The sequence below is a fragment of the Alligator sinensis genome, unplaced genomic scaffold (genome assembly GCF_000455745.1).
Source record: "Alligator sinensis unplaced genomic scaffold, ASM45574v1 scaffold119_2, whole genome shotgun sequence".
NCBI lineage: Eukaryota > Metazoa > Chordata > Crocodylia > Alligatoridae > Alligator > Alligator sinensis.
Window position 1 is genome coordinate 1,775,132 of NW_005842242.1, and position 24,182 is coordinate 1,799,313.

At 42.3% G+C, this 24,182-nt stretch overlaps 1 protein-coding gene across 1 annotated transcript in view; it reads left to right on the forward strand.

Annotated features, from left to right (window-relative positions):
- CDH13 (cadherin 13) overlaps window positions 1–24,182 on the forward strand; it is a 744,241-nt gene that overhangs the window by 681,577 nt on the left and 38,482 nt on the right. The window contains exon 11 of the mRNA XM_006027433.3: window positions 22,453–22,595. Within this exon, the coding sequence (XP_006027495.1) occupies window positions 22,453–22,595 (143 nt within the window). The remainder of the gene's footprint in view (window positions 1–22,452; window positions 22,596–24,182) is intronic.

The following is a 24,182-nucleotide window of genomic DNA, read 5'->3' on the forward strand; positions in this document are numbered from 1 at the left end:
CCCCCCCTTTCCACTGCCTAAGTTTATAATGCACAAGAACTGTCTGCCAGGCATTGTGCAGTACTCCCACATTGGTACCCATATAAAACCAAAAGTAGTTGAAATCCTGCTTTTTTTTGTTCTCGTTTATGAACAGGCCCTATCATTTTTCTGTTATTTTACAATCAGATTGCAGGGTGAGGTTTTTCTGGAGCCATATGTTTTCATATGCCTTACAGAATACTCTACTGAATTTGTCACCTGCTCTCTTCTTTGTTACTGCAAGCTAAAAGGATAGAAAGGTTTTATATAATTATTTAGGGTCACTTAACCTGGACATGTATCAAGATGGCCTTTTTCATCTCTCCCCCCCACCCCAATTTTTTAATTCATGTAATTGCAATTCATTCACAAAAATCAAAGATCTTGTGGAGAAAGTCAGAGCTAGTGGGAACGCCACTGCTAAACATAAAAAAATAATTAAACAAACAGAGCAACATCCCCATCTTAATTACTGGCATAATGTCAGTCTCTCATATTTTCAGGAGTTGGTATACGAGTGAACCTATTTCTATGGAAACAATCTTATTAATTTGCTGGCTGTCCACTGATTCATGAAGCACTTTGAGAAGTGAACAGAGAACTCCTCTGGATAAAGCCCAGCCATTAATCAAACACCAAAAAAACTTAGCGCACACCTTTCCTGTAGTATAGACCCCAAATCCACATTATCACATTCGTGTGTTGGAAGAAAATCATGGTTGAGAATAGATACATTGATGATAACAAATTCAGTATCGGGGCAGGGTTTTCATTAGAACATCCAAGTGCTGTTTTCTGGAGCTAGTTCCAGATGATGGACTCCATCAGCTATGCGTGTAGATGATACAATTTCCATGCACAAATCCAGGTTGGATAAATGGGTATTATGCATGCAACACCCACCTCCTTCATATGTGCATACGCTTTTGCTAGAAATGAACTGGCCCCTAGAGAAGTGAAAGGCAGGATCTCTGTGGATAAAATAACACGCTCCACCCCTTACTTCCTGCTAATGCACTGAAAACTGGCGATTCCAAACTTCCCAGTTCCCATCTTTCCTTCGCATAGGAGCTAAAAGTCTGAACAAGTACTCCTCTTAGACTTTGGAAAAGTATGGATACTAAATTGGAAGTCTGTTACACTGGCCCGTGACTATTAAATAGATGCATATGTGTAAAAATGCCATAAAACTTACAGGCACAATTAGGAAACTAGTCAGAACGGTAACACGAGAGGGGAAAAGTACATTAATAATATATCAAGTGTAAGTTTTTCTATACTTACAGTGAGCAGAAGCTTATCCAGTAGGGCTGTGCAAAACTTCAGTCCCTGATTTGATTCTGTGGAGATTTGGCCCAATTCGGTGGCTGAATCTCCAAATCCGAATCGAATCAGGAGACCCTTAAATCTCTCCAAATTGAATCGGACCCCTCCGAACTGATTCAGAAAGATTCAGCGATTTGGGTATAGACACAGCTATAAATGTTTTTTTCTACATATCTCAAGGTACCAGGCAGCTTCTGAATGCTGTAATGGTGGGGCGGATGGAGCGTCCCGTAGGAGTGCGAGGGTTCCCCAGTGTGCTTGGCAGCACACCCAGAAGTGGACCAGAAGCACTTCCGGTCCGCTTCTGGATCCACCGAGGAGCACTCTGGGGGCCCCCCATGCCTCCCTGGCTCAGTGACTGGTGCCTCCTGGGGCTGGGGGCCCATGTTCTCTCTAAGTTGTAGTGATTCGTGAGCCCACCGCTTCAGTCCGTGTGCTCACCGCTTCTGTCTGCGAGCACGCCACTTCGGTCCCGCCTCCCCCTTTTGGCACATGCCACTGCGGAAACCACAGGTACCTGAGGGGCACCCTGCATAGAGCCCTATAAGGGTCAGGGACCCTGGGAGGTTGAGCAGCCTTGTCTGCAGTCAGGGACCCCAGGGGACTGGGATGGGTGGATGGACAGGAACCTTGCCTGGTCCAGGGAACCCAGGGGACTGGGACAACATGTGGAACAGGGCCAGGGCCCTGGATCCTGAAGGGGCTGGGGAGTGGAGCAATTCCCTGGAGCTGAAAAAGCCCGCACCAGCCCCCAGCCCCAGCCCCGCCTCACTTCAGGGAGCAAGGAGGCACATGGCATTGGGGCTGGGGAGTGGAGCAGATCCCCAGTGCCAGGCCCGAGCCCCATCCCCCGCCCTCACCTTGCCTCTCCTTGCCTTGCCTTGGGGAGTAAGGAGGCACATAGCGTCAGGGTTGGGGAGTGGAGTAGTTCCCTGGTGCCAGTCCTGAGCCCCATACCCTGTCCCCACCTCACCTTGGGGAGTGAGGAGGCACTCTTCCCCAGCCTCAGTCCCCACCCCTGCCTCACCTCGGGGAGGAGCCACTGCCTGCAGTTACCTCTGGTAAGTGTGCCATGCTGGCCCCAGTGCCTCTGCCGTGCTCTGTGCCCACCTCCTCTCTGGGAAGCCAGAGCCCAGTTCCTCTGTGGGTGGGTGGGTGCGCGGCATTAATAAGTTAGTGCACAGCAAGATTTTAAATCATGCACATACACGCACCTGGGAGCGAACCTTGCTGGGGGGGTACCCGGAGTCCCCCTGCAGCCTATCATCAAGTTGGGAGGGCACGGGGGACCCCTCCGTGCACTTCCAGGTTTGCTGCCGAGCACGCGGGGCCCCCTGCTGCACTCCTGTGGGATGCTCCATCCGCCCCGGCATTCATGAGCCACCCCTGGTACCTCGAGGTATGTAGAAAAAACATTTAAAGCTGTCTATTGCCGAATCACTGATTCTCCAAATCAGCATTGAATCTTCAGATTCGGCTGAATCAAATCGGGGACAGTGATCTGAATCAACTAATCAAATTACTGCCCCTGATTCGGGCCAAATCCGAATTGAAAACAGCCCATTTCGCACACAGTGAACCAGGATGGAAGGGGGTATGCTGTTGATCAGGTTTTCTACTGGCGAGTCTGTTGGGTTCCCCCTCCATTTGGTGTAAGAGTAAAACAGAGCTACGTGGAACCTTTTTCTTAGTCAGCACAATACCATTCCTATTCCACCTCCTGCTTTACTGTCTGTTTGCCTTATAAATAGCTGATGCTTTGAAATGAGTCCCTTGTAAGTTCAGCCAACTTAGTTCCAGCTCGGTCAGCATTGGAAACTAGTTCTATTACAATTTTCCGGCAGCATCAGCTTCTTTACAGATTTTCCTCCTCAGTTATTACTTATTGTGTGTTAAATTTATTGTGTGTTAAATTCTATCCTTTTACGCAGTTGCCCTTTCTGTACTTTTGTCTGCTGAACTAAGAAAAACAGGTTTAAACAACGGAAAGTTTGCCATGGTTCATTGAAATAAGTATATGCTTATTTAATTTTTCTTGCTCAGTTTGCTATCTTTTCTTCTTTGGAAAACTTTTGTGGACTCACCTAAGATTTCAGATTATTTGGAATAGTTCAAAATACTTTCTTAGCTCTTGGAGAGAGCTGGTTTAGCTTTACCGAATGGCTGATGCATAGAAAACGAGTGCTGTGTTGATTGTTACGATGCCCCTTCTGTAGATAATAATCACTGTAATTGCCCCTATCTGTTGTCAAATGCTGAGCATGGTTGATACTTCAAAAATATTCTCTCCTTGGGTTTAGCTGTGTTTAATAATGTTTAGCCTTTGGCTTCTCACTCTTCATTCCTGAGAACCTTTCTATTTTATCTCAGCTGACCTTGCCTTGACAGACTGAACATGGATTTCCTCCACGGGATCTCTCCTGTAACCTTAAGTAATGTCTTGTGCTGATTTTGGGGACTGAGTTTGTAATTCCATCACTTATTTTCAAAGACAGGTCCATCTTGTGAATATTTTCTCTTTTCCTGGATATGATCCAGTTTTTTTGTGGTAGAATACACTTTACAGAGCTTCTAAATAAATGTTGTTTTCAAGGTCACCTTTACTTTTAAGTAATGCTCAGCTGGTTGCATTCAGTAACATTCAAAGTCCCTTTCAATTCAGAGCTAATAGCATAAAAGATGTAGGTTTCTCTCCTTCTAATGTACTCTTTTAGTTAGTAGATGGCTCTCAGTTCATCCAGTCTCCAACCTCTTCTGTAATTCTTATATCTTCAACAGGTATTTGGTAAACACCAGACGTGAGAATGCTGAAATAACTTAATATCTATTTTTTTTCTTCAGAAATGTTTCACTTCTTGTAAGGTAACGTCATCTTTTGTCATTTAAATTTAAGAGCATAATTTAGATTTCTACTAGAGACGATTCTTTTCCATTTGGACATACATCGTAGCAGTAGTTCACACTTTGTTTTCCTGCACATCCCCGCTTTTTGTATAGGACTCTCAGGCTAAGGAGAGAAATGACACACAAGCTGGTATAAGTGATCAGAAACCAATTCAACTCTGTAACACAACGGTAGTTCAGTGCACATAAACTGCTTTCAGAATGGCCCAAACCAGATTCAGATAAACCTGGATGGATGTTGCGTTAGATTTAACTGATTTAGGTTGAATTTGTTTATTGAACGTCTATCCCAGATCCCCTCCAGATTCAAATTAACTCTCAGTCCCCCAGCATCCCAAGATGCTTTGCACCTCTTTTGCAACCCTCGTCCCCCCACAGGGTGGGCAGGCTAACTATGACCTAAGCTGTCTGCTCCAGCCAAGCAGGGAGGCATGCTCTAGGACCACCCCCAGCGGCTGCGTTTCTGGAATCAAAAGTGAACACTTTTATTGCTTATCAATTCAATCTATGCAACATAGATTAACTTGCAAAGATTGAATGGATTCAGCGTCAGGCTTTTTGACTGTTTGTACTTAGCCTCTCTCTATAAACCAAAGCTAGGGACACACATTCAAAAAGCCTGAACCTGAATTGATTCAATCTTTGCAGGTTAGTCTAATCATAACCTCTCAGCATTAGCTAGCATGAGAGTGGTGTGATTGTGCCCACATGCCAACTGGGGTCCATGCCACTGGGGTCTATGCTGTGGGAAAGAGGAGGGATCCCTGTTTGAGCAGCAAGCAGCGAGAGGGAAACCAAGCAGATGCTGCTGTGCCTGCAGTCTCCACCTCCTTCTCAGCAAGATGGAGCTCCAGCTAGAGGGGAGAGGGGCAGGGCCAGCCCTGTTCTTTGGACCAGACAGCCCAGCCAAGGGCTAAAAAGCATGCTGGGATACTGGGGGACTCTGATTTAACTTAAACCAGGAAAGGGTCTGGGACACAAGTTCCATAAACCGGTTTGACCCAAATCAGTTAAGTCTGATACTACATTCAACCAGGTTTATCTTAAACCAGTTATGGTCATTTTGAAGCTGGTTTATGTGCCCTGCACTTCTGTTCTGTTACAGGATTAAACCAGTTTCTGATCATTTAACCTGGTTTATATGTAACTTCTGTCTCTAGCTCAAGAGTGGAATCTATTCATAAATGTTGGAAATGGTCTTAGATTCAGGAGAATCCTTTGTGTATTTTGTAGGGTTGAGGAGAGCCAGACTATTAATGGTTTTGAATGCTACAGACTTGAGAGTGGCTGGTACACATCATATAGGTGATTCCATCTAATGCTACATGTCCTCAAAAAGTGCATAAAATTTAAACTTTGCTTGCTTTTGCATTTGTTTCCCTCACTAATATTCTTCACATCCTGATGGACATCTAGGGTTAATCATTAAAGTGATGCTTATTTAAACCACAAGACTCCATTTAATGCCAGAGGAAGCCATTCAGCTATTACCCTAGGACCTCCTTTAAAAAATGTTCTCTTTGAAATTGTTGGCTCCACCGACAGTAGGAGGAATGATCTATAATAGCTGTAAACTTGATTTTGGGGGGGAGGGGCAAGTTTATTCACCTATCTCTGAGATAAAATAATCCCATTTCCCCCTAAATTTATAGCAGGCTGTAATTCTTTCAAAAAGTTCTGTGGAAAGAAGGACAATAATAAACTGTAAAGAAAAAATGCAAGTGGGGGATAAAAAATAAAAATAAATGCCCCAGTATTTATCAGGTACCTAGGAGTGGGACCTAATCTCTACTGAAAGTAGGAAATATTGCACAGATCTTAGATAAGCACCATAAATGAATATCCTGATCCATACATTGTACTTAAATGATTACTCACATTCACCGGCTACCCTTTCATCTCCACAATGATATTATACAAATATTAATTTTCCTGGAACCTTTCTGACTCCTTCTAGGAGTTTTGCCAGCGACTTCACTGGGAACAGGACCAGACATTATATTAATCAAATATCTGAGAGGCTGTGGTAGAGTTTGGGCTTTTACTGCGGCTTGTTTAAGTGGTCCCCTGCTGGTACCAACCCGATTTCTGGCAGAGCGAGCGGCTGACCAACTGAAGCTCTATTGATTGAACTGGAATAATGCTTCACAGTGGTGAGCCACTTCTTATCTATTTTCTGCCTTACTTCCACCTCCCCCCCCCAGGAAAAAAATCTCTCACTTTTCAGTCCTAGAATTTGTCATTTAATAGGCTTATTTTGTAGTGACATTTTAGTTTTGAATCTGCCGGACTCTTATCAAAACTCATCCATCTTTCAAGACTGCCTAGCCCCATCTTAAAAGAATGGAAAAGCAGCAAATGGATATGTACGCTGGAAAAAACGGCTTCTGCTGGGAGCATGGCTATAAAGGATTGGCATATGCAGAAACTTGATAGAGGTTTTACAGCCAAAACCACCCCTAGGTGCTTCACAAAAGCACCTCCAGCTCTTGCGTTGATTAGCTTCTGTGGAACAATTGCTACAATTTAAAAACTTTTACTGATTTGCATATGTCAACAATTATTTTAACAGTAGCATCCTGATTATACTAGCGTGTTAGTCCCAGATAGGATGTATTATTCTGTGGCTTTAGGAATAATACAGATAGTTATAGCCTCTGGGTTCTTTCAACCAGGGCACTAATCACTTCTGATTAAAAAATATACACACACTATGTATGTATACACACACTACACACACACGCACACACACACACACACACATATATATATATCTATATATATCTCATTTCACCTTAGCCTCCATTTTGTTTGCCCTGAAGAAAAAATGAAAATTAGATTTTGGTATGTAAGAAATGTTGGAAGGCCACATAATAAACATAAAATCCTTTTCATTACTATAGCATTTTATTTAACAACCTGATTATTACAGCTTTACTCTTTCCATTTGATTAGTTGGCAGTGTTTATATTCATCTTACCAGCTGTTTCCTGCAATGAATCTCCATTTTTTTGTTTCAAGTCTATCAGGATTTTCTGCTCTTCTTTTTCTCTACAAGCAACTAATTTTCCCAGGCCATATTTTTCAGTGGCAAGGGAATGGAAAACTAAATTTTGTCTGCTATTTGATGCGTTTTCATCATATCACTGAAGGAAATTGTGGTGAAAGTCAGCTTGCTAAATCAATAGAATCGCTACCATAATAAACCTGCAACACATTTTCCCCCCTTACATGGTAAGGCAGCATGCATAATAAACTGTATATTTGCAGTTGAAACAAAATTGTGTCCATCTGTTGCCACCTATTTTGAAAATTGGGCCATGTAGTCAGAAGGATCAGCCTACAATGGGGCAGTTTACAGGGTTGGGGGCCACAAAACCAGAAGTGGTCTTTAGTTTCTAAGAGTGATCCATTTCCGTTGCAACATATAATGTGTAGTTACATTAACATGTATTTTGTAATGCTGCCTAAAAGTAGCCATACTGCTTAGATCCATGTTTAAATCAGTAGCAGGAGCATATATTGGGTGAATATTGATGACCTGTCATTGGCAGTAAAGATGCCTAGCTGAACCTCATTTACTTGACCTTCTGTGCTAAGCGTGATATATTTCAATTTTTTCTCTATTGCCAATACTTAAATTTTACCTGAATGAGACAAAAAAGGTTATGTGCAGATAGCCCTCTTACTAAGAGCTTATTTTTGTCTTGAAATACACATGCTTCCAGTGAAGCTCAATGGAAAACCCACTCCACGGCAGAGAGCCCAGTGGTATAAATACCTAACCCTAGTCCTTGAACTTCATAAACCAATCCACCGTTTATAGAAATACTGTTTTTGTGTAAGAGGTTACAAAGAAAGGGAATGAGCTTTGTTTCTGCACCAAAAGTGTTGACCAAAAAATGTTATTGCCAAAAATGATATTTTGGGGGAAATGGAAGTTTGATGAGGAAAGTCTTTTTTATTTTTAATTCTTCACTTGACATTGAAAACATAAGCAAGAATTAAATTTTAAAAATGCAAAAAATTTTGTTTGGCTTTGAGAACCGAAGCATTTTCAAGCTTTTGGAGTTTTTGTTTTTCTGGCTGATTTTTCTTTTTTTAGCCACTGAATACAGTGGAACAAGCGATGCCAGCATTTTGTATCTTAGTATTTTATTTAGCATTACAAATTAAAATGGGGGAAAAAACCCCAGTTCCATTCTGAGTTCCGCAACAGAAAAAGGCTGTTAATTTCAAATATTTTTGTGAAGCTCTTTTTCCATTTTGAACCAGTTCTGTCTGTAATTCTTGTTATCATGGCCTCAAACACTTGCAGGAAATTAGGTTAAGTTAGATTAAGGGATAAATCACTGTGGCATCATTCAGACTTTGGTTCCTAGCACCGGTTGGCTGTTACTTATATAAAAAACCCCTAGAAATGATTAAAGTGGACATTAACTAAAGCAGAAGTGGATGGCAGGAGTTTAGACTGGAAGCTGTTTGGGACAAGAACCACCTTTAGACATTTTGTGTTTATATAACACCTAGAACAACTGGGTGCTGCTATGTGACTAAGGAGTTGGCAGGCCACAAAGAGATTGGCTGTGCCCTTTTAAGCAACGGATGCGCTGTCCGCTGTCACACCAGAGCTCTCCATGTTGTACCTCTTGTAGAATGTCTCCTAACAACCCAATATGATGGTGTGGATTCCTACGCTCTACAATACAGACTGATATAACATGACTTACGTCGGGGGTCGGCTGACCTTCCCCTGCCCACCCCCCGACCCCACGGCTGGTAAAGACTCACCTTCTAGCAGTGGCAACAGCTCATAGTGGTGGGTTGGCATGCTACTCAGTGTGCTGCATCGTGCCCCATCTTGCGCTGGGCCAGGACTGGACAGCCACAGCAAGAGAAAGCCGGGGGGGGCGGAGCAGGGGGTGTAAAGGAGGCTGCACAGCCTGGCTCTAGCCTGGCCCTGTCCTGGCAGAGCAGAGTGGAGCGGCGCAGAGCGCAGCCCTCTCTCCTCAGTCTCCCAGCCGTGGCTGCTGGGCCAGCTAGGATCAATTGTCGGGCCCAGTCTGGCCTGGCAGCTGCTGCTGGGAGCCTAAGGAGAGAGGGCTGCACCCTGCACCACTCTGCTCTGCCAGGGACAGGCAAATCTGGGAAGCCTCATCTGCGCACCCCCCCCCAATCCCAGCTTCCTGTTGGTGCTTGGGGGCATGATGGGGCATGATGCAGCATGCTGAGTAGCCATCCCAACTACCCACCACTGTGGGCTGCTGTCACTGCTAGGAGGTGAGCTTTTGCCAGGGGCGGGGGTGTGGCACCCAGGTCAGCCAACCATGATCTTTTTCAGTGCGGCATAACATGGGGCACAGCGCTCCCTCCTCAGGCTCCCAGTGGTGGGCTGGATAGGATCAACTGGCATCTCCCAGTGCACCCCCATCCAGCCTTCAACAGCTCACCAAAACTTGTTAAGTGGCCCTGTAACCCAAAGAATTCCCCCTCCCACTCCCCCTCCCAACCCACCCGGCTTATATCTATTGTGCATTTGTATTAAAATTGCAGTTCTGCTGTGTTAGTGAGTAGTGTGAAGAAAAGTGGGGTGCACTATTTTTCTAGTAAAGGTGTGTGCGTTTTGAAGGGTTTTGTATTGCTAAGTTCAGAAAGATTTTGGATTGTTGTCATAGCCAAAGCAGAATTATGCGTTTTCAGGTCGAGTTAGAATAGAGCACCTGTCTTAGCTTCTGTGAATGCATAAACCCTTGGTAAGTCATAAGCCCTTCTTCAACACATAGGAAAGGTTTGTGGCAGTGAAGTATTACACAGGTCTTCTGCACAACCTGGGGGAAAGTGTTATTGGTGCATATCTAATGCATTCACTCTGGAATATGTTCCATTTATCAAACAGCAACAAGAATATGCAGTGACCAAATCTCCACAGGATGTTTTCTGGCACAGCATGGATGGGAATTTTAATTTATTTTTGAAAATTGTACTTCAGGTTGACATTTCCAGCCAGTAAAAATACAAGGTATAACTATCAGCCCATAAATCTGTTCCAGAGAGCTGAAAAATGGATATTGGATAAATCCTGTATCTACAGCAAGTTTATAAATCCATCTGACCTACTACTTCTTTCAGTAACATCCTCCTCTATCCAGGAAGGGCAATTTATGTGAGCATATTATTGTTAATAACAGATTTGTTTTTAGTAAAGAATGAGTAGATGTCAGTTAGATTTGCTAATAGCATGTGAAAATTGGTGGACTTAATCCACCGAGAACATGACAACTGGAGGTTGTATCTTCGGAATCTGTGCACTACTACAGCTGTTTTTTTGGCATGCCACATATTTATCACATAACCAGCCCTTTAGGAACAGCCTTTTTCTAAATGCAGAACTGTGCATTTTATATCATTAAATCAAGCCGAGAGTTTAAGTTGAGTTGCTGAGCTTTCTTTATGAGCCAGAATATGCTGGAAAAGAGGGGAGATCTTTGCTTTGATTTTGAGTAATCCTCCTCTGACCACTATCCAAAGCAGTGATAACATACTGTAAGGAAAAGGGGTAGGATACCTTGACCAAAGGTCCCCTTGTTATGATCCAAAATTCAATTTTCCAAGACACACAAGGAGAATTGATGGGGATATCTTTAAATAAATCGGGTATCTGCAGAGTGCCAGGGATGGCAAAACAGCCCTGTTTCCAATGGGAGAGTAGCATTTTAAACCCCTGTGCTGAAACATCTGCTGAAAATGGGGGAAAAACATTCCTTTGGCCAGTTGGGATACCTAGGCCAGGTTCTTAAAACACGATTGTCCCAGCAAAAACAGAATGTGTGTTCACCCTATTGATGGCTTGGCTTTGGCAGCATGGCTAGGTAAATTAACCTGCCCTGAGTCCCCCGGTGCTGTACCCAGACTGGTACTGGTGACCAAGCAACCTGGTGTAAAGTTATGTAACCTGTGTACTTCTATGTGGTTCATGTTCCCTGGGTAAAATAGATGCACATCATGCGATTAAAGAAGTATAAACATAACCAGCAAGTTGAATTATTATAGGCTTAACCATATACCCTCTAGCGGGTGACCCACAGGGTAGATAATAGACCTACTAGTGCTACCTAGTAGAGCTCCCCATTAGGTTGATTGGAAAAAACCTGCATGTACAGATCTGAAGGACCCCCAACCTGCAATTCCAGTTGGTCACATATCTTATGGATATGTGACTTAGCAAGTAACCGAGTCTGGTGCGTAGAGTCCATAGATTTGCTACAAACAGCCCATTGAGCAGCCAGTATAGCTATAAATACAGCAAAATCTGCCTTTGTTCCACACCTCAATGAGCACACAGTACATAAAATGCTAGGGGGTGAAGCAGCACTATTGAGAGAAATTTGGGTTATTGGGTTTAGCAAGTGTCAGGTCAGCTGTGCATATCCAGTTGCTGACTGCTGTGCTATGCATGTAGGTGCAAAGGGCAATGCTGATGCAATTTTGCCTTCATCTCTGCTAACACAAGGCCACTTAACCATTGCCATTCTTCTGTTGTTTTAGACAGTTTTATTTGACTTGCTGACAAATTGTGAAAAAGGCTCAAGTTAGAATTATTGTCCAAAGACACGCATTTAACAAAACAGTCTTAGCGCGAGCAGATTACGAATGATTTCAAGAGAATCCTGTCGTGACATAACACAGCGTAATATATCATTAGAGAACTCTGGCAGTGCTGCAACTCTCTCTGCATGTGCTCATTGAAAAAAAGGGAAAAAAGGCAAGATGGAACAGTTAGGCAGAGAAAACAAGCTGCACTGGAGCCCAGCAGTTGACATCCTCACTTTGTCTGAATACCATAATATCAGTGAATATCGAAGAGGGTAGGGATCGCATGCAGGCTTGAATCCAGACATTATCAAACTGAATAGCAAACGACCAGCCTCGGAGTTCAGCTCATTGAAAAGGATGTAAAAACATCCTGTAATACGAATCTATAGGTTTAAAGGATGGAGCACATAGGGAGTCATGAAGAAAGAAAAAAAATGCATATATACATATGTCCCTTTTCTATTCTATAGAGGATATATGACTTCTTTTGAATCCTAATGGGAATGCACATCAGGCAGTGGTTTTGAAAGGCAATATGAAAGCCTTTCTGGATAACTGATTTTCTACAGAACTGCTTACAAGTAGTATCCTTTCGGCTAATGTGATAAAGTTACAATATGAGTCTTATCGGTGGCTTCCATATTTCATCACCAGTATTTCTGTTGAAATGGAGAATTCAATTATTGTCAGAACTGTGTCATCTCTTCTGGTGCAGCGTGCACAGTGCATCATACGAGACTCAGGAACCAAGAACCGGACACGTTTGTGTAGTACGCAGACGAAGCATACAGTTTAGGAAACTGGACTTCAGTGGTTTTAGACTAGGGTAAGCTAGGCAAAACAAATCTATCTATTTGCACATGTTTCACATAACTTTGGTGGAGAAAACAAATTATGTTAGAAAATTGGGGCAACCCTCCCACACAACCCGTTTAATTATTGAACTTTTCAAACCACCTGTTATTTCCCACATACCATTCTTGTAATCATATTACAGAAAGCAAATGTCAAAGTTGCATGAAAGAGTTTTCATGAGCACTTGAGTTGTTTCATGAATAAATATTGTTATTAATTACTACCCTCCTCCTCATCCTCATGTAGATTGGGGTCCCCACCAGAGGTCCCATTGAGCTTGCAGCATAAAAGCATATAGTTAGTAACAGTCCCTGCCTTAAAAAGCTTATAGTCTAAGACAGTATTGGAACACAAGTGTGTGCGCCCTCATCAAATCGGATAGCAAAAAACCTGAAAGTGTTACTTAGAAAATCAGTCAGTGTTAACCAGTCAAGATGACACAGCCAATCTAGAACACAAGTATGAGTATTATTCTGCCACGCTGCTGAGACACTTGCTTACCATGATCAGCATGGTTGAATGTTAATGATGGCACAATGGGAAGGATGTGATCTCAGGGCATGTACCTTACAAATTGAAGAGCTCTACCGTAGCACTTGAAATGTAAAGTGCATTATGTATAATTTCAACCCAAACTTTCAATGTTACATACACTTTTAAAGGTGTACCCTTTAAAGGTGAGGGACATATATATTTATGCTATAATTGCCACACTTGTCTCTCTTATGTATCAGTTAACATCTCTTGGAAGAAATTGCCCTCTATTTTTCAAACGTACTTGATGTAATGGGGATGAAACTTTTATTGCTGTGATTCAAGGGTCATATAATGCCCATGTTTAGAGAATTTTTCATTCAAGGACAAAAAGGAATTTTCATGCTGAGTCCTTAAGTGCAGAAAATATGAAGTTATATTCCCCACTGATCGTTTTACTTGAACAGTTCATGAGAAGCTCATAGAATAAAAAAAAATGGAGACTGCCATTTTGCAGTATTGGCACAGCAGGTGTGAGTACAAATATAGCAGCTTCAAAATTCTGCCTAATTCTAGGTAAACCTCTAAGAGTAGAGGTTTGGCCCATCACTCAAGACTGTGAGTACTCACCTGAACTTCTAGGGTAAATATATATATACCCTATATATATTTACCCTAGAAGTTCAGGTGAGTATTCATGGTGTTGGGTGATGGGCCAAACTTAGCTGAGTACTCACAGGGTTGGGTGTGTATACATGTATATATGTATGTGTATACACACACACACACACACACACACACTCTTAAAAAAAAAGAACAAAAAGAAAAGTAGTGCTGGAAGTACCTCCAGAGGTCTTCTAGTCCTACCCCCTGCTGAGGCAGGATCATCTCTATCCAAACCACCCTATATAATGATAATCTAACTTCTTCATAAGACTACCCTGAACCCTGACACAACGTAGACCTAACACCTGAACCTGCCACAGGTAAAGCAGAGGAACCATGTCCTGCCAATGTCCTCCTTCTATGAAATGTTGTCAATATATTCTCAAGAGATCCTGGGTAGAGGGTCATGCCCCCCACTACAAAGGAGGGCAAAAACCCATACAGTCCAGACCAATCTGACCATAGGGTAAAATTCCCCCAAATATGGTGATTGGTCTGACCCTGACCAGAACGGCAAGACCATTTAGCCAGAAACCTCCAGCTTTAGTCCCAGCACCAGCATTGGGCATAGTCCAGTTGAAGGCCTCAGCCTTGGCTAAAGCCAAGACTCGATGCCTCTGGGAAGTCTTAAAAACACCCTGATACACACAGCAGAAAAGGTGACTGGGGAGGAGGGTGGGGATGTGAGGGGGAGGCAACCGACAAAATATTGGTCCCAGCAAACTCAATGTGGGTTTTTCCAGTGATTTCAGTGGTACCAAGATTTGACCCAAAAATCATGCAAATGGGATCTGAAAATTGAATGTGTTAACAGGCCTTGAAAAAGTATTTTTGGAACTTCTTGTTGCTACTCAGACTGGAAATACTACAAAATAGTTGTATTCATGACACGTTGTCACCTTCAGTTCCACTTGGAACCAGCAAGCTTGTGTTTGAATGTGTAAAATATTGAAAATTTAACTCAGCTGTGTTTATGCATGTTTTAAAGGTACTTCAAATTCAAAGTGGAGTTAAGCAACTCTGTGCTTTTGAAAATACCAGTAAGTGCCCATCTGCATCTTTAAAAAGCTGGGCCAAATTATTATAACCAGTGCTTTCTATGTAACGTTCCCAACTGCTGTGATACCTGAGTGCCTCGTACAAACACGTGCGCACACACACGTGTGTGTGTGGGGAGGGGGCGCATCTGCATGAGATGCTGACTGTGCAGTAGCTGAAAAATACTGCACAGTAGTGCGTCAAAGCACGGATAGTGCTAATATGCTACTTCACAGTCCTATTAGGCTACTGCATAGTTGCGTCACCTAAAAGGCGTTCACCAGCACTGCTGCACAGTAACTCCTGCACAGTAGGGCAATAACTACTGTAGTAGCTAAATAAATGCGCAGTAACAACTGCACAGTAGCATCTCGTGTAGACACGACCAGTTTGTGTGTATGAGGCACTCGGGTATCACATCAGTGGGAAACATTAAATAGGAAGCGCTGGATATAATAATATAATAATAAAATGGGAAGGCTACTCTTTCTTTCCTTTGTTGCAAGGGTAACAATAATGTGGTTGTGTATGTATGTATATGTGTATATATATTTATATATATAGGTGTATATACGGTGTATATACCCTTGCAACAAAGGAAAGGAAGAGTAGCTTCCCCATTTTGGAGATAGGGATCTCAGATACAGACTAGGTTTTCATTGCCTAAAGCTGTAGGTGGTTGTAACCCTCGTCTATTGTCAAAGAGTGTGAAGAGAGCCCTTTAGTGCTCAGGCATGTTCATCAAGTGACCCGCAGTTAACTTTAATTTGCCTGATCCCGTACTGCTACAGTGGAGCTCAACTCCTCTAACTTTAAACCTAAGTAAAACGAGTTTGAAATTACAACCGTTTAAAAGCAGAATAGAATGGACAGACCAAATGGTTAGAGCAGATGCTAGAAAATGCTTTAACTGTTGGTTTGTCCCCAGCCTCACCCCCCACAGAACAGCTATAGGAAAGGCAAGACATGAACCCAGTTCCCTTCTGTCCCAATCAAGCAGCTTATGCAGTAGATGAGCCTGACTCAGGCTGTGCCACCCCCTCGCTCTGAGCTCAAGGCTGCAGTTCTCTAACTTGGAACGCAGTCACAGTTGAGCTGAATTGCTCAGCAAAACTGTTCTGCTTGTTCCCGTGTCCTCGCACCAGTCGCATCTTGTCGGTCAGACAGGCTTTGTACAAAACAATTTGCGATACAATCTCCATTGTATCTTCAAGTGCCTATAAGAGAAAAATGCACGTAGCAGCGTGTCAACACAAATCGGTAACCTGACCTGTTGGTGCCGTTGTGAAAGCGCAGCACAGCAAACTGCCACGTATGGTTTCAGCGTGGATTTGGCACTGCTTGCTCCTATTGCTGGTGGTGCTCAATATGCTTCATTTTTGCCTTCCTCCTCTTTGTGTTCAAGCGTAAGAGCCAAGACCCTTTGACTCCACATGGGATATGTCTGGCAGCCCCCAAGCTCTGAAATGCTTTGCCAACAGCAGCATCTGGGTCTGTGCCTAGATGCCTGGCTGCTCTCCTATGCTCCCCTTGGCTATTCCACTTCTGGCTCTGAAACTGTGTGTGGGGCTAGTGGAGGGTAGTGGCACTGATTAGATTTTCATGTCCTTATTGCCTCCATTGTTCTGTGTAATGATCTGCTTCACTAATCCGGGCTGCCAGACACAGTATACATGTGCTAACAATCCAGGGTGGCATTCTTTGAAATATTTCAATGTGTGTTGACTAAAAAAGTCTGCTCTATAAATTAAAGATGAAGCCATTTACAAGAAATAAATAAATACGTAAAACAACAGCTTTTACTTTCAACCCAACTACGCCAAGTGCACGTTATAAGGCACGAGCGTGTGCAATTAATCATCAGAGTCCTCTTTGCTGAGGATTTTCCAGCAAACAGAAGTATCCCCCTGGAATTCTTGGTCTAAGGCAGTGATTCTCAACCAGGGTGCCACAGCAGGGTGTCTTGAGATCCTTTCAAGGGCCAAGCGCTGTTTGCACTGTTAGGTGGGCAAACGCTATTCACAAGATAAACCCAGAGATTTCCAATAGGAATCCGTGGTGTTAAAAACATTTGGTCCTGTTGTGGTCTGAGTTATTTGCAGCAGAAGATTTGCTCCATTACTTTTCTGCAGTCAAATTATGGGTGAAAACTAAGAGCCATCGTTTTCCAAGGAGTGCCTCTAGCCTTGAGTCTATTTAAGGGTACCTGGAGTCTAACAAGGGGTCCCTTGAGCCGAAAAAGTTTGAGACTCATTGATCTAAGGGATGCATTGATATATGCTCCTAGGAGAGATGGACAAAAGGGGCTACATTTTGTCACTCACCAGTTGGTCATAGTGGCTTGACATTCGGTAGAACAAAACGAGACTGCTCTAAACATCACTGCTGCTCATGTACAACAGACCCAAGTGTAAGCTATGATTGTTTCTTGGGATAAAGGAGAATAGCAATCTCAATGTCAGCGTGTAGATGCGTCGACCTACACATGTCTATGACCTTCAAAACTGCTTCTGAAAGTTAGGCTCAGTCCATATTTAGGCACCAAGAAAAAAAAGTAGCCTTATTTTCAAAACTGCTGAGCAGCCAGTAACTGCCATTGAGCTCAATAGAGGAAGAGAAAGTCCTTGTATTTTATATTGCTATGGTTTCATATAATGCTTTTCTTAATGAGTCTATTTTAAGCCTTTTTGCTGGTAGAACCCTCATTTGAACAAAAAAAAAAAAGGGAACAAAGAACAATCATCTTAACTATACAGCAATGCACTCTTACAATAAGTAAAAAATGCAGTGGGAAAGACAAAGTACTACTTTTACAAAACCCTGTGCCAAATCACAGGTTATACAATTTAGCTTTTTATTTGTACAGCCAACAGTGCTTTGTAGAGCAATCAGGGAAGATAATACAATCCATTTTAAATTCTCATTACTTTAAAAGTGTTGAATCTTCTTAAATTGTTTCAGGGTTAATTGAGAATTTGCTGTGTTACAATAGCCTGGGAATAGTTTAGACTGCCCTTGTTTCATATTTTTGCACATACCTTTGTTACGAAGATATAAAACAACAATAAAAAAGAAACAAAGACGTGAAATGAAATAATTATCAGCGTCGTTACTTGCTATTCTAGCAACTCATTTTTATGGGAGATAATGCTCATCTATTGATTAATGTTTAAATGATTACTATAGAGGAAGTGCATGCTGGGTTGATGGACTGTATCACTCACTATTCGTTAGTGTCTACCTACATCTCTTTGTTTGCATTTCCCCTAAGAGACTAATCCTGTGGAAGCCAGTGGTGAAAGTCCTGGTGAAGTTACCAGAAGCAGGCTAGAGATAATTAGGCTGAATGAATGAATGAATGACTGATAGTAAATATATTATCCATCAACTGTTTTCTTATTTTTTGCAGCGGGAAGTTCCAGAATGTATTTGATTTCTTAAATTATTTGGAAGGGTTTTTTTTTAATGTGTTTCAGTGTAGAGTGGCTCAAAAAGAGTTAGTTGGGAATTTGAGGTTGCACTTCAACATTTTCACCCTCCTATGCTCTGATTTTCTAACTGGATGTCTGTGAACAATCCTGTGTCCTTACATGGACCCAATGAGGCTGGTATGGTTCCACAACGGTGAAAAGATCATCCTCTTGGAGTATGTTACAGGACTATGATCTTGGTGAAGAACATGAAACCCAGTCAAATTTGTACCTCAAGTTCATTTGTGATTACAAGTGAAATTAGCTGTGGTTTCAAGGGCCCTTAGTTATCATTGACAGCAATCGCCAATCACCTACCCACCCAGCCGCTACTCTAGGATATCATAGCTGTTATCATAGCAGCTATAGTAAATGAAAAAAACCCACATATATTTGTAACATGGTGGGGTGGGATGGGAAGGGAAAGGAAAAGGGAAGGATTGGGATGGGGTCTTTCAGATCACGTACTGACAGAGAGAGACCAGACCAACCAAGCATAGGCAGGTGCAAGTGACAAGGATTTTGGGGTGACCATGACTGTGCCCATGGGAGAGTCAGAACTGCCCAGTGGGGGCGGGGACTGGGGAGCCCGGATGGTTTACATGCGCCTCCTGCTGTAATACATTAGGAAAGACATTCTAGGGCAGCGGTTCTGAACCTTTTTCAGTCAATGTATCCCTTGGTCTCAGAGTGAGACTTCACGTACCCCCTTTCAATGGGAAATTAATTTTTATGTCAAACTACATGCAATCGTGTATTATAAAAATGGCAAGATACTCATACAAAGATTTTTTTCATTTTAAACAAACTTACCCCCTGACGAGGCTTCATATACCCCCTGGGGGTACACGTACCCCCTCGGTTCAGAACCGCTATTCTAGGAGGTAAATTGGTATTTGAATCCCCCTACTGAAATCTGCAGGGAATGACACATGAGGCTTAACTCACTTGAAAGTGCCGGTCATGCAAACACCAACACTGTGTCGTGCACCACACCAAAAAAGGCATGTTAAAATTCTCAGGCGCTCTACATTAATGCCCATGGATATTACACACGCCCTTAGGATATGAGTAACTCTCCTGGGGATTGTGGGAGTTCCCTTTTCTGCAGATGGGTGGTTGTGAAGACCAGATGAACTCTCAGGTGCTCATATTAAAGTACAATTTGGGCCTAAGAATTGCATTTTAATAGAACCCTCATCCTCCATCCTTCTTTGCACGTCCTTCAGTTTCTGCTTTCTTCATTAAGAGTTTCTTCCATTAAAATCTCAAGTAGGGCAAGGCCTTTGTGTCTGAAAAGTTTTTTCTCTCTTTTCTTGTGTTTTTATATTTCCTTCAGTTTTCTGCTGAGCTAGAAGCAGGTTATTTTCTGGAGGAAAAAAAATACCATAACAAGTCTTCCTAAACCCAACATTAAGAACAGTAAATCAGGTTTCACCTGAAATATTCATCTCTAGTTTTGTTTTTACCTGAAGAGGCACAAATCCTGAAATTCAATTTCTTACTTTTTCCTTCTGAGGCAAACATTGCTGAAATCAATGAGCATTTCCCTCTCTAAGGTACAAACAAAAGCTGAGTAAGGCATAAGGGTTTGGCCTATGGATGGTTTTAAGTAAAATGTAAAGGGAGTTTTGTCCAGTATAACATCTTTGCACGTAAGTAAAATTCAACTTACTTACACTGAAGAAGCAGAATCTGGAGCCCAGAAACAAAAATCTGCTTTCAGATCTACCAGGTTACGACTGGAGCTGGGTAAATAATGGGCATTGGGTTCTGTCATCAAACCATAGTCAGGAAATTATTTCAGGTCAAACTGAATGTTTTAGAGGGTTTCAGTTAAATTGGGTTAACCCAAAACATTTTGTGTGACTCCAGATGAAATATGTATTTCTATTTTCAGGTAATTTAACACTTTTTGTTTACTTATTGATTTAAAAATAAATTGTCATTGCGGTCATTGAAAACAAAATGAGACTTCAAAAGCGAAATGAAAGTAAAGTTTCATTTGAAAATGTTTACACGCCACATTTTAGCATTTCAGAAGTGAAATGTGTTTTGGTATTTTGAATTTTTACACCACTTTTTTTGGTTGATACGATATGTCATTTTTGACCCAAATTCACAAGAGTTTGGGTCCCCTAGAACATGAGTTTACAACATTTTTCTGGTACTGAATGACCTTGCTCAGGTCTGAGGTGGGTCAATGCAAGGACCCAGCTACTGTTTCTGCCACTTCTCCCCACCTTTTGGCCACAGTGCAGCATGGGCAAAGCTCCCCTCCTGAATGCTGCTGAAATCCTCGGCTGTGTGGGCTGGATCCAGTGGCTTTGTGGGCTCAACCTGGCCTGTGGGCCATAGGTTGCCACAACCCGTGCTCTAAAAGCTCCATTTTCCTCCCATCTGTAGCCATGACCTAATGAAGGCTAACAGTCTGATTCTGGTCTCATTTATGCCACCTTATGAATCTCCTCCTGAAGACAATACAGTTAACTAGGGTTAAATGCAATTTAGACTATGGCTTCACGGCTCTAGCTCCGCAGGAATAATCCATAGCAGGAATAATCCATCACCTCTGGAGGCCAGTGATCATTTTTCCATTGACTTGATTTGGGATTTAATTTGGCCTGTTCACCTCATCCAAAGTCCACTGTGAGAATAAATATATTAATGATTTTGAGGTGTCCAGACAGTGTGGTAATGAAGACCAAGCAGTTATTCTGAGGTAGATGGAATATCTCAGTTACATGATAGCAAGAGGCTGCTTTGAAACTAGCCTTCAGAATGATCTCTCTTTTAAGCTGGTGATTCACAGTTCTTTTTTTTTTTCCTTTCCTGGCCATTTTATTTATTTTCTTGCTAACAATCTGCTGCTTTTGATTACTGCCTTTGGGAGGTGGTTGCAATGATAATTTTTTTTTGACAGCGCTGCCTGCCTAGCTCACCTTTTAAATGGAGGCTTCTCTGAGTCACTGGGATATTGGCAGATACTCATAAAACAATAAACAGGCTTCATGTCAATTGCCTATAATTCAGAATGTCTATGGAAGGCTTTATGGCAATTTATGACCTGTAAAGCAATGCATTGCAAAAAGATAAGTATCTTGCTAAAGTGTATATTGATTGTGTGATTGGAGCATCAGTTGGAGAGTTGATGCATTAAAACCTTTCATTAAAGAGGAAACTTGAGCCAGTTACTTCAAGTTTCTTAGGCACCTTTGACTGTGAACAGAAATAGGCCCCGAGCCTGCGAATAAATATGCACATAACTTTCCCCCAGTGAGATTATTTATGATAGATAGGCTAACCACATGTGTATGTCAAGACCTAAATCAGTGAAGGTCAACCTTATTGGCAGGTGTGCCACAAATTAGCTCTGTACCGTCCCTGAGTACCACTATGTTCCCCTTCCACTACCTGATCTGCTGCTCTGTTTTCCACTTCCTGCTCTGTGCTCACTGCCCAGTCTGTTGCTCTGCTTTTTGTCTAATTCCTCCCCGATCAACCGCCTGTCACATACAGAGGTTATCTGTACCTCTTTTGGCACACGTGCTGCAGGTTGACCACCCATGACCTAAATGATCATGAGGCCGAAGGTCCTGTCTGTAACAGCAGAGTAGGTGTCAGGGCCCCTGGAAAACAAATCTTACAAATCTCTATTTAGACAGCTATCTAGGTGGCCTAAGGGTTTGGCAATTGTGGCTATGAAACAGAATTCCAGATGAAATCAAACCTATACAAAGATTTCATCATCTTTAAGGAACATTATCCATTGCTATGACAGGTAGTAGAATAAAAGTCCAGAGATGACCAACAGAAGGCAGTCAGCATATGAGAGAACCAGCCTGCCTTTATTTAGTGCTTTGCAGATGAATTTAGGTTTCTAACTTTAAGCACAGATGTTTAAAAATGCCAACCTTAACTTCCTCATGTATGTTACTCCGCCTGTAAAAAGATTCTAACGATAATGACCTATCTCAAAAGTATAAGGTAGGTTTTAATTTATATTTAGGATGTAAAGATCTGCCTGTGAAAAGGGCAAAGCATTGTAATCTACTCATGTCTCAGTGTATGATCTGGGGATGGTTTTTTTTCTCTCTCTGCCTAGGTATTCTGTTTACAAGGATCCAGCAGGTTGGCTGGAAATTAACCCTACAAATGGTACCATTGGCACCACTGCCATCCTGGATCGTGAATCATCATATGTCACAAACAACATCTATACTGCAGAGTTTCTGGCAATAGACAGCGGTAAGTAGTGATTTTTGATAGTACTCAGTGGAATGGAAATATATTTCATATATTTTTTCCCCTCCTGAAGACCCCTATTCCAATAATGCAAGCATGTGCTTAAATCCATTGTCACATCATGCCATACAGTTAGGGACCTACCAAATTCATGGCAAAAGTAGGCTGCGCAGTAGCACCTTTAATCTTACAGGTTCCCTTGTGTGCCCCCCCATACCAATTGGCGGAGGCCACCGCTCCCGCCCCCCCTCCTGATTGGCAGGGAGGCAAAAACTGTGGCCCCCGCCCCCCCTCCTGATTGGCAGGGAGACAAAAACTGTGGTTTTATGTATGGCGCCATTTTTGCCTCCCAGCCAGTGAGCAACAAACAGCAAGGCCACCAGGGCCTTTCAGCCCATCAGCAATGGGGGTGCACGGGGGAACCTGCAAGATTTGGTAGGTCCCTCCATATAATCCGTATAAGCCCATGCTTGAATCTACTGCCAAACGGGCAGCTATGGGTCTAAGAAATAATTGTGGACAAAAAAATGGACAGGAAAGAAGTAGGGGAAAAGTTAGACTTCAAACTAAGAAGGCATAGGTTTGTGGCTAGGGTTTGGTCATTCGTTCCTACGCTAAGATTTCACCACTAGTAGTAAACCCTGCATAAATAGTTTTGGTAGCAATAAATCATCTTTATCAGAGTTAATTTCTTTATAATATTTGAGCTGTTATTAAGCCTAAGGCACCAAAATACCAATAACAACTCATCCTTGATATGCTGCACTCTATCCTATTAAACATATAATGACAATGACAATAAAAACATAATTAAAAACCCTTGTTAAAATGCTATATTTTTACATTTTATGTGGATTAAAGTTCCTTCTGTCAAGCATAATCTAAATTAAAGGATCTTGTGAAAATTCAGGACAAGTGGCTTTCATAGCACATAAAAATGTAGAGAAAACCCTGAACATTCCTCCAAGTCTCCAGAGCTGAAGGCATCAAATAAATAAAGGCTTTGTGTGTAATATAACAGCTAATGTGCTAACACTTTTCTACAGCTGCAGCTGCTTTAGCCCTGGTGATGAATTGTAAAGTCCTCCTTTTAGGAGGGGTAATTTTACTTTTCTGTGCTGCCTGACTCAGCACAGGGAACATTTGCAGGTTTTGACAAGAAAAGGGAAACAGGTCCTGAAATGCAAAAGAAAAAACCCACTGAAGTGATTTACTTTATATGCTCATAAATACATTTTTTCGTAGGCAATTTCCACATTAAAAATATCGCATGAAACGTATTCCTTACCCAACATCTGCTGGTATTACATAATTTGTCAGAAATGGATCTTAATGAAGTGAAAGAGCATTGGAAATGGAATCTTATGTTGCTAGTGGGAAAATTGGGATTGTACGTCTCAGGGCCCGTGATAAGCTGCAGGGCAAAGCCACAGATGTTCCTGGGACAGAAAGCAGCAAAAGAGAGTTGTAATCGGGGTGGGAAGTAGGGGGCAGTTGTCTCACCAGCTATCAGAGAGAAATGAGAGAACAGAAAGTTCGTGTGTCCAGCTGCAGGTAGCATCAAGGGAGGAAACCAGTACCGTGAGCGTC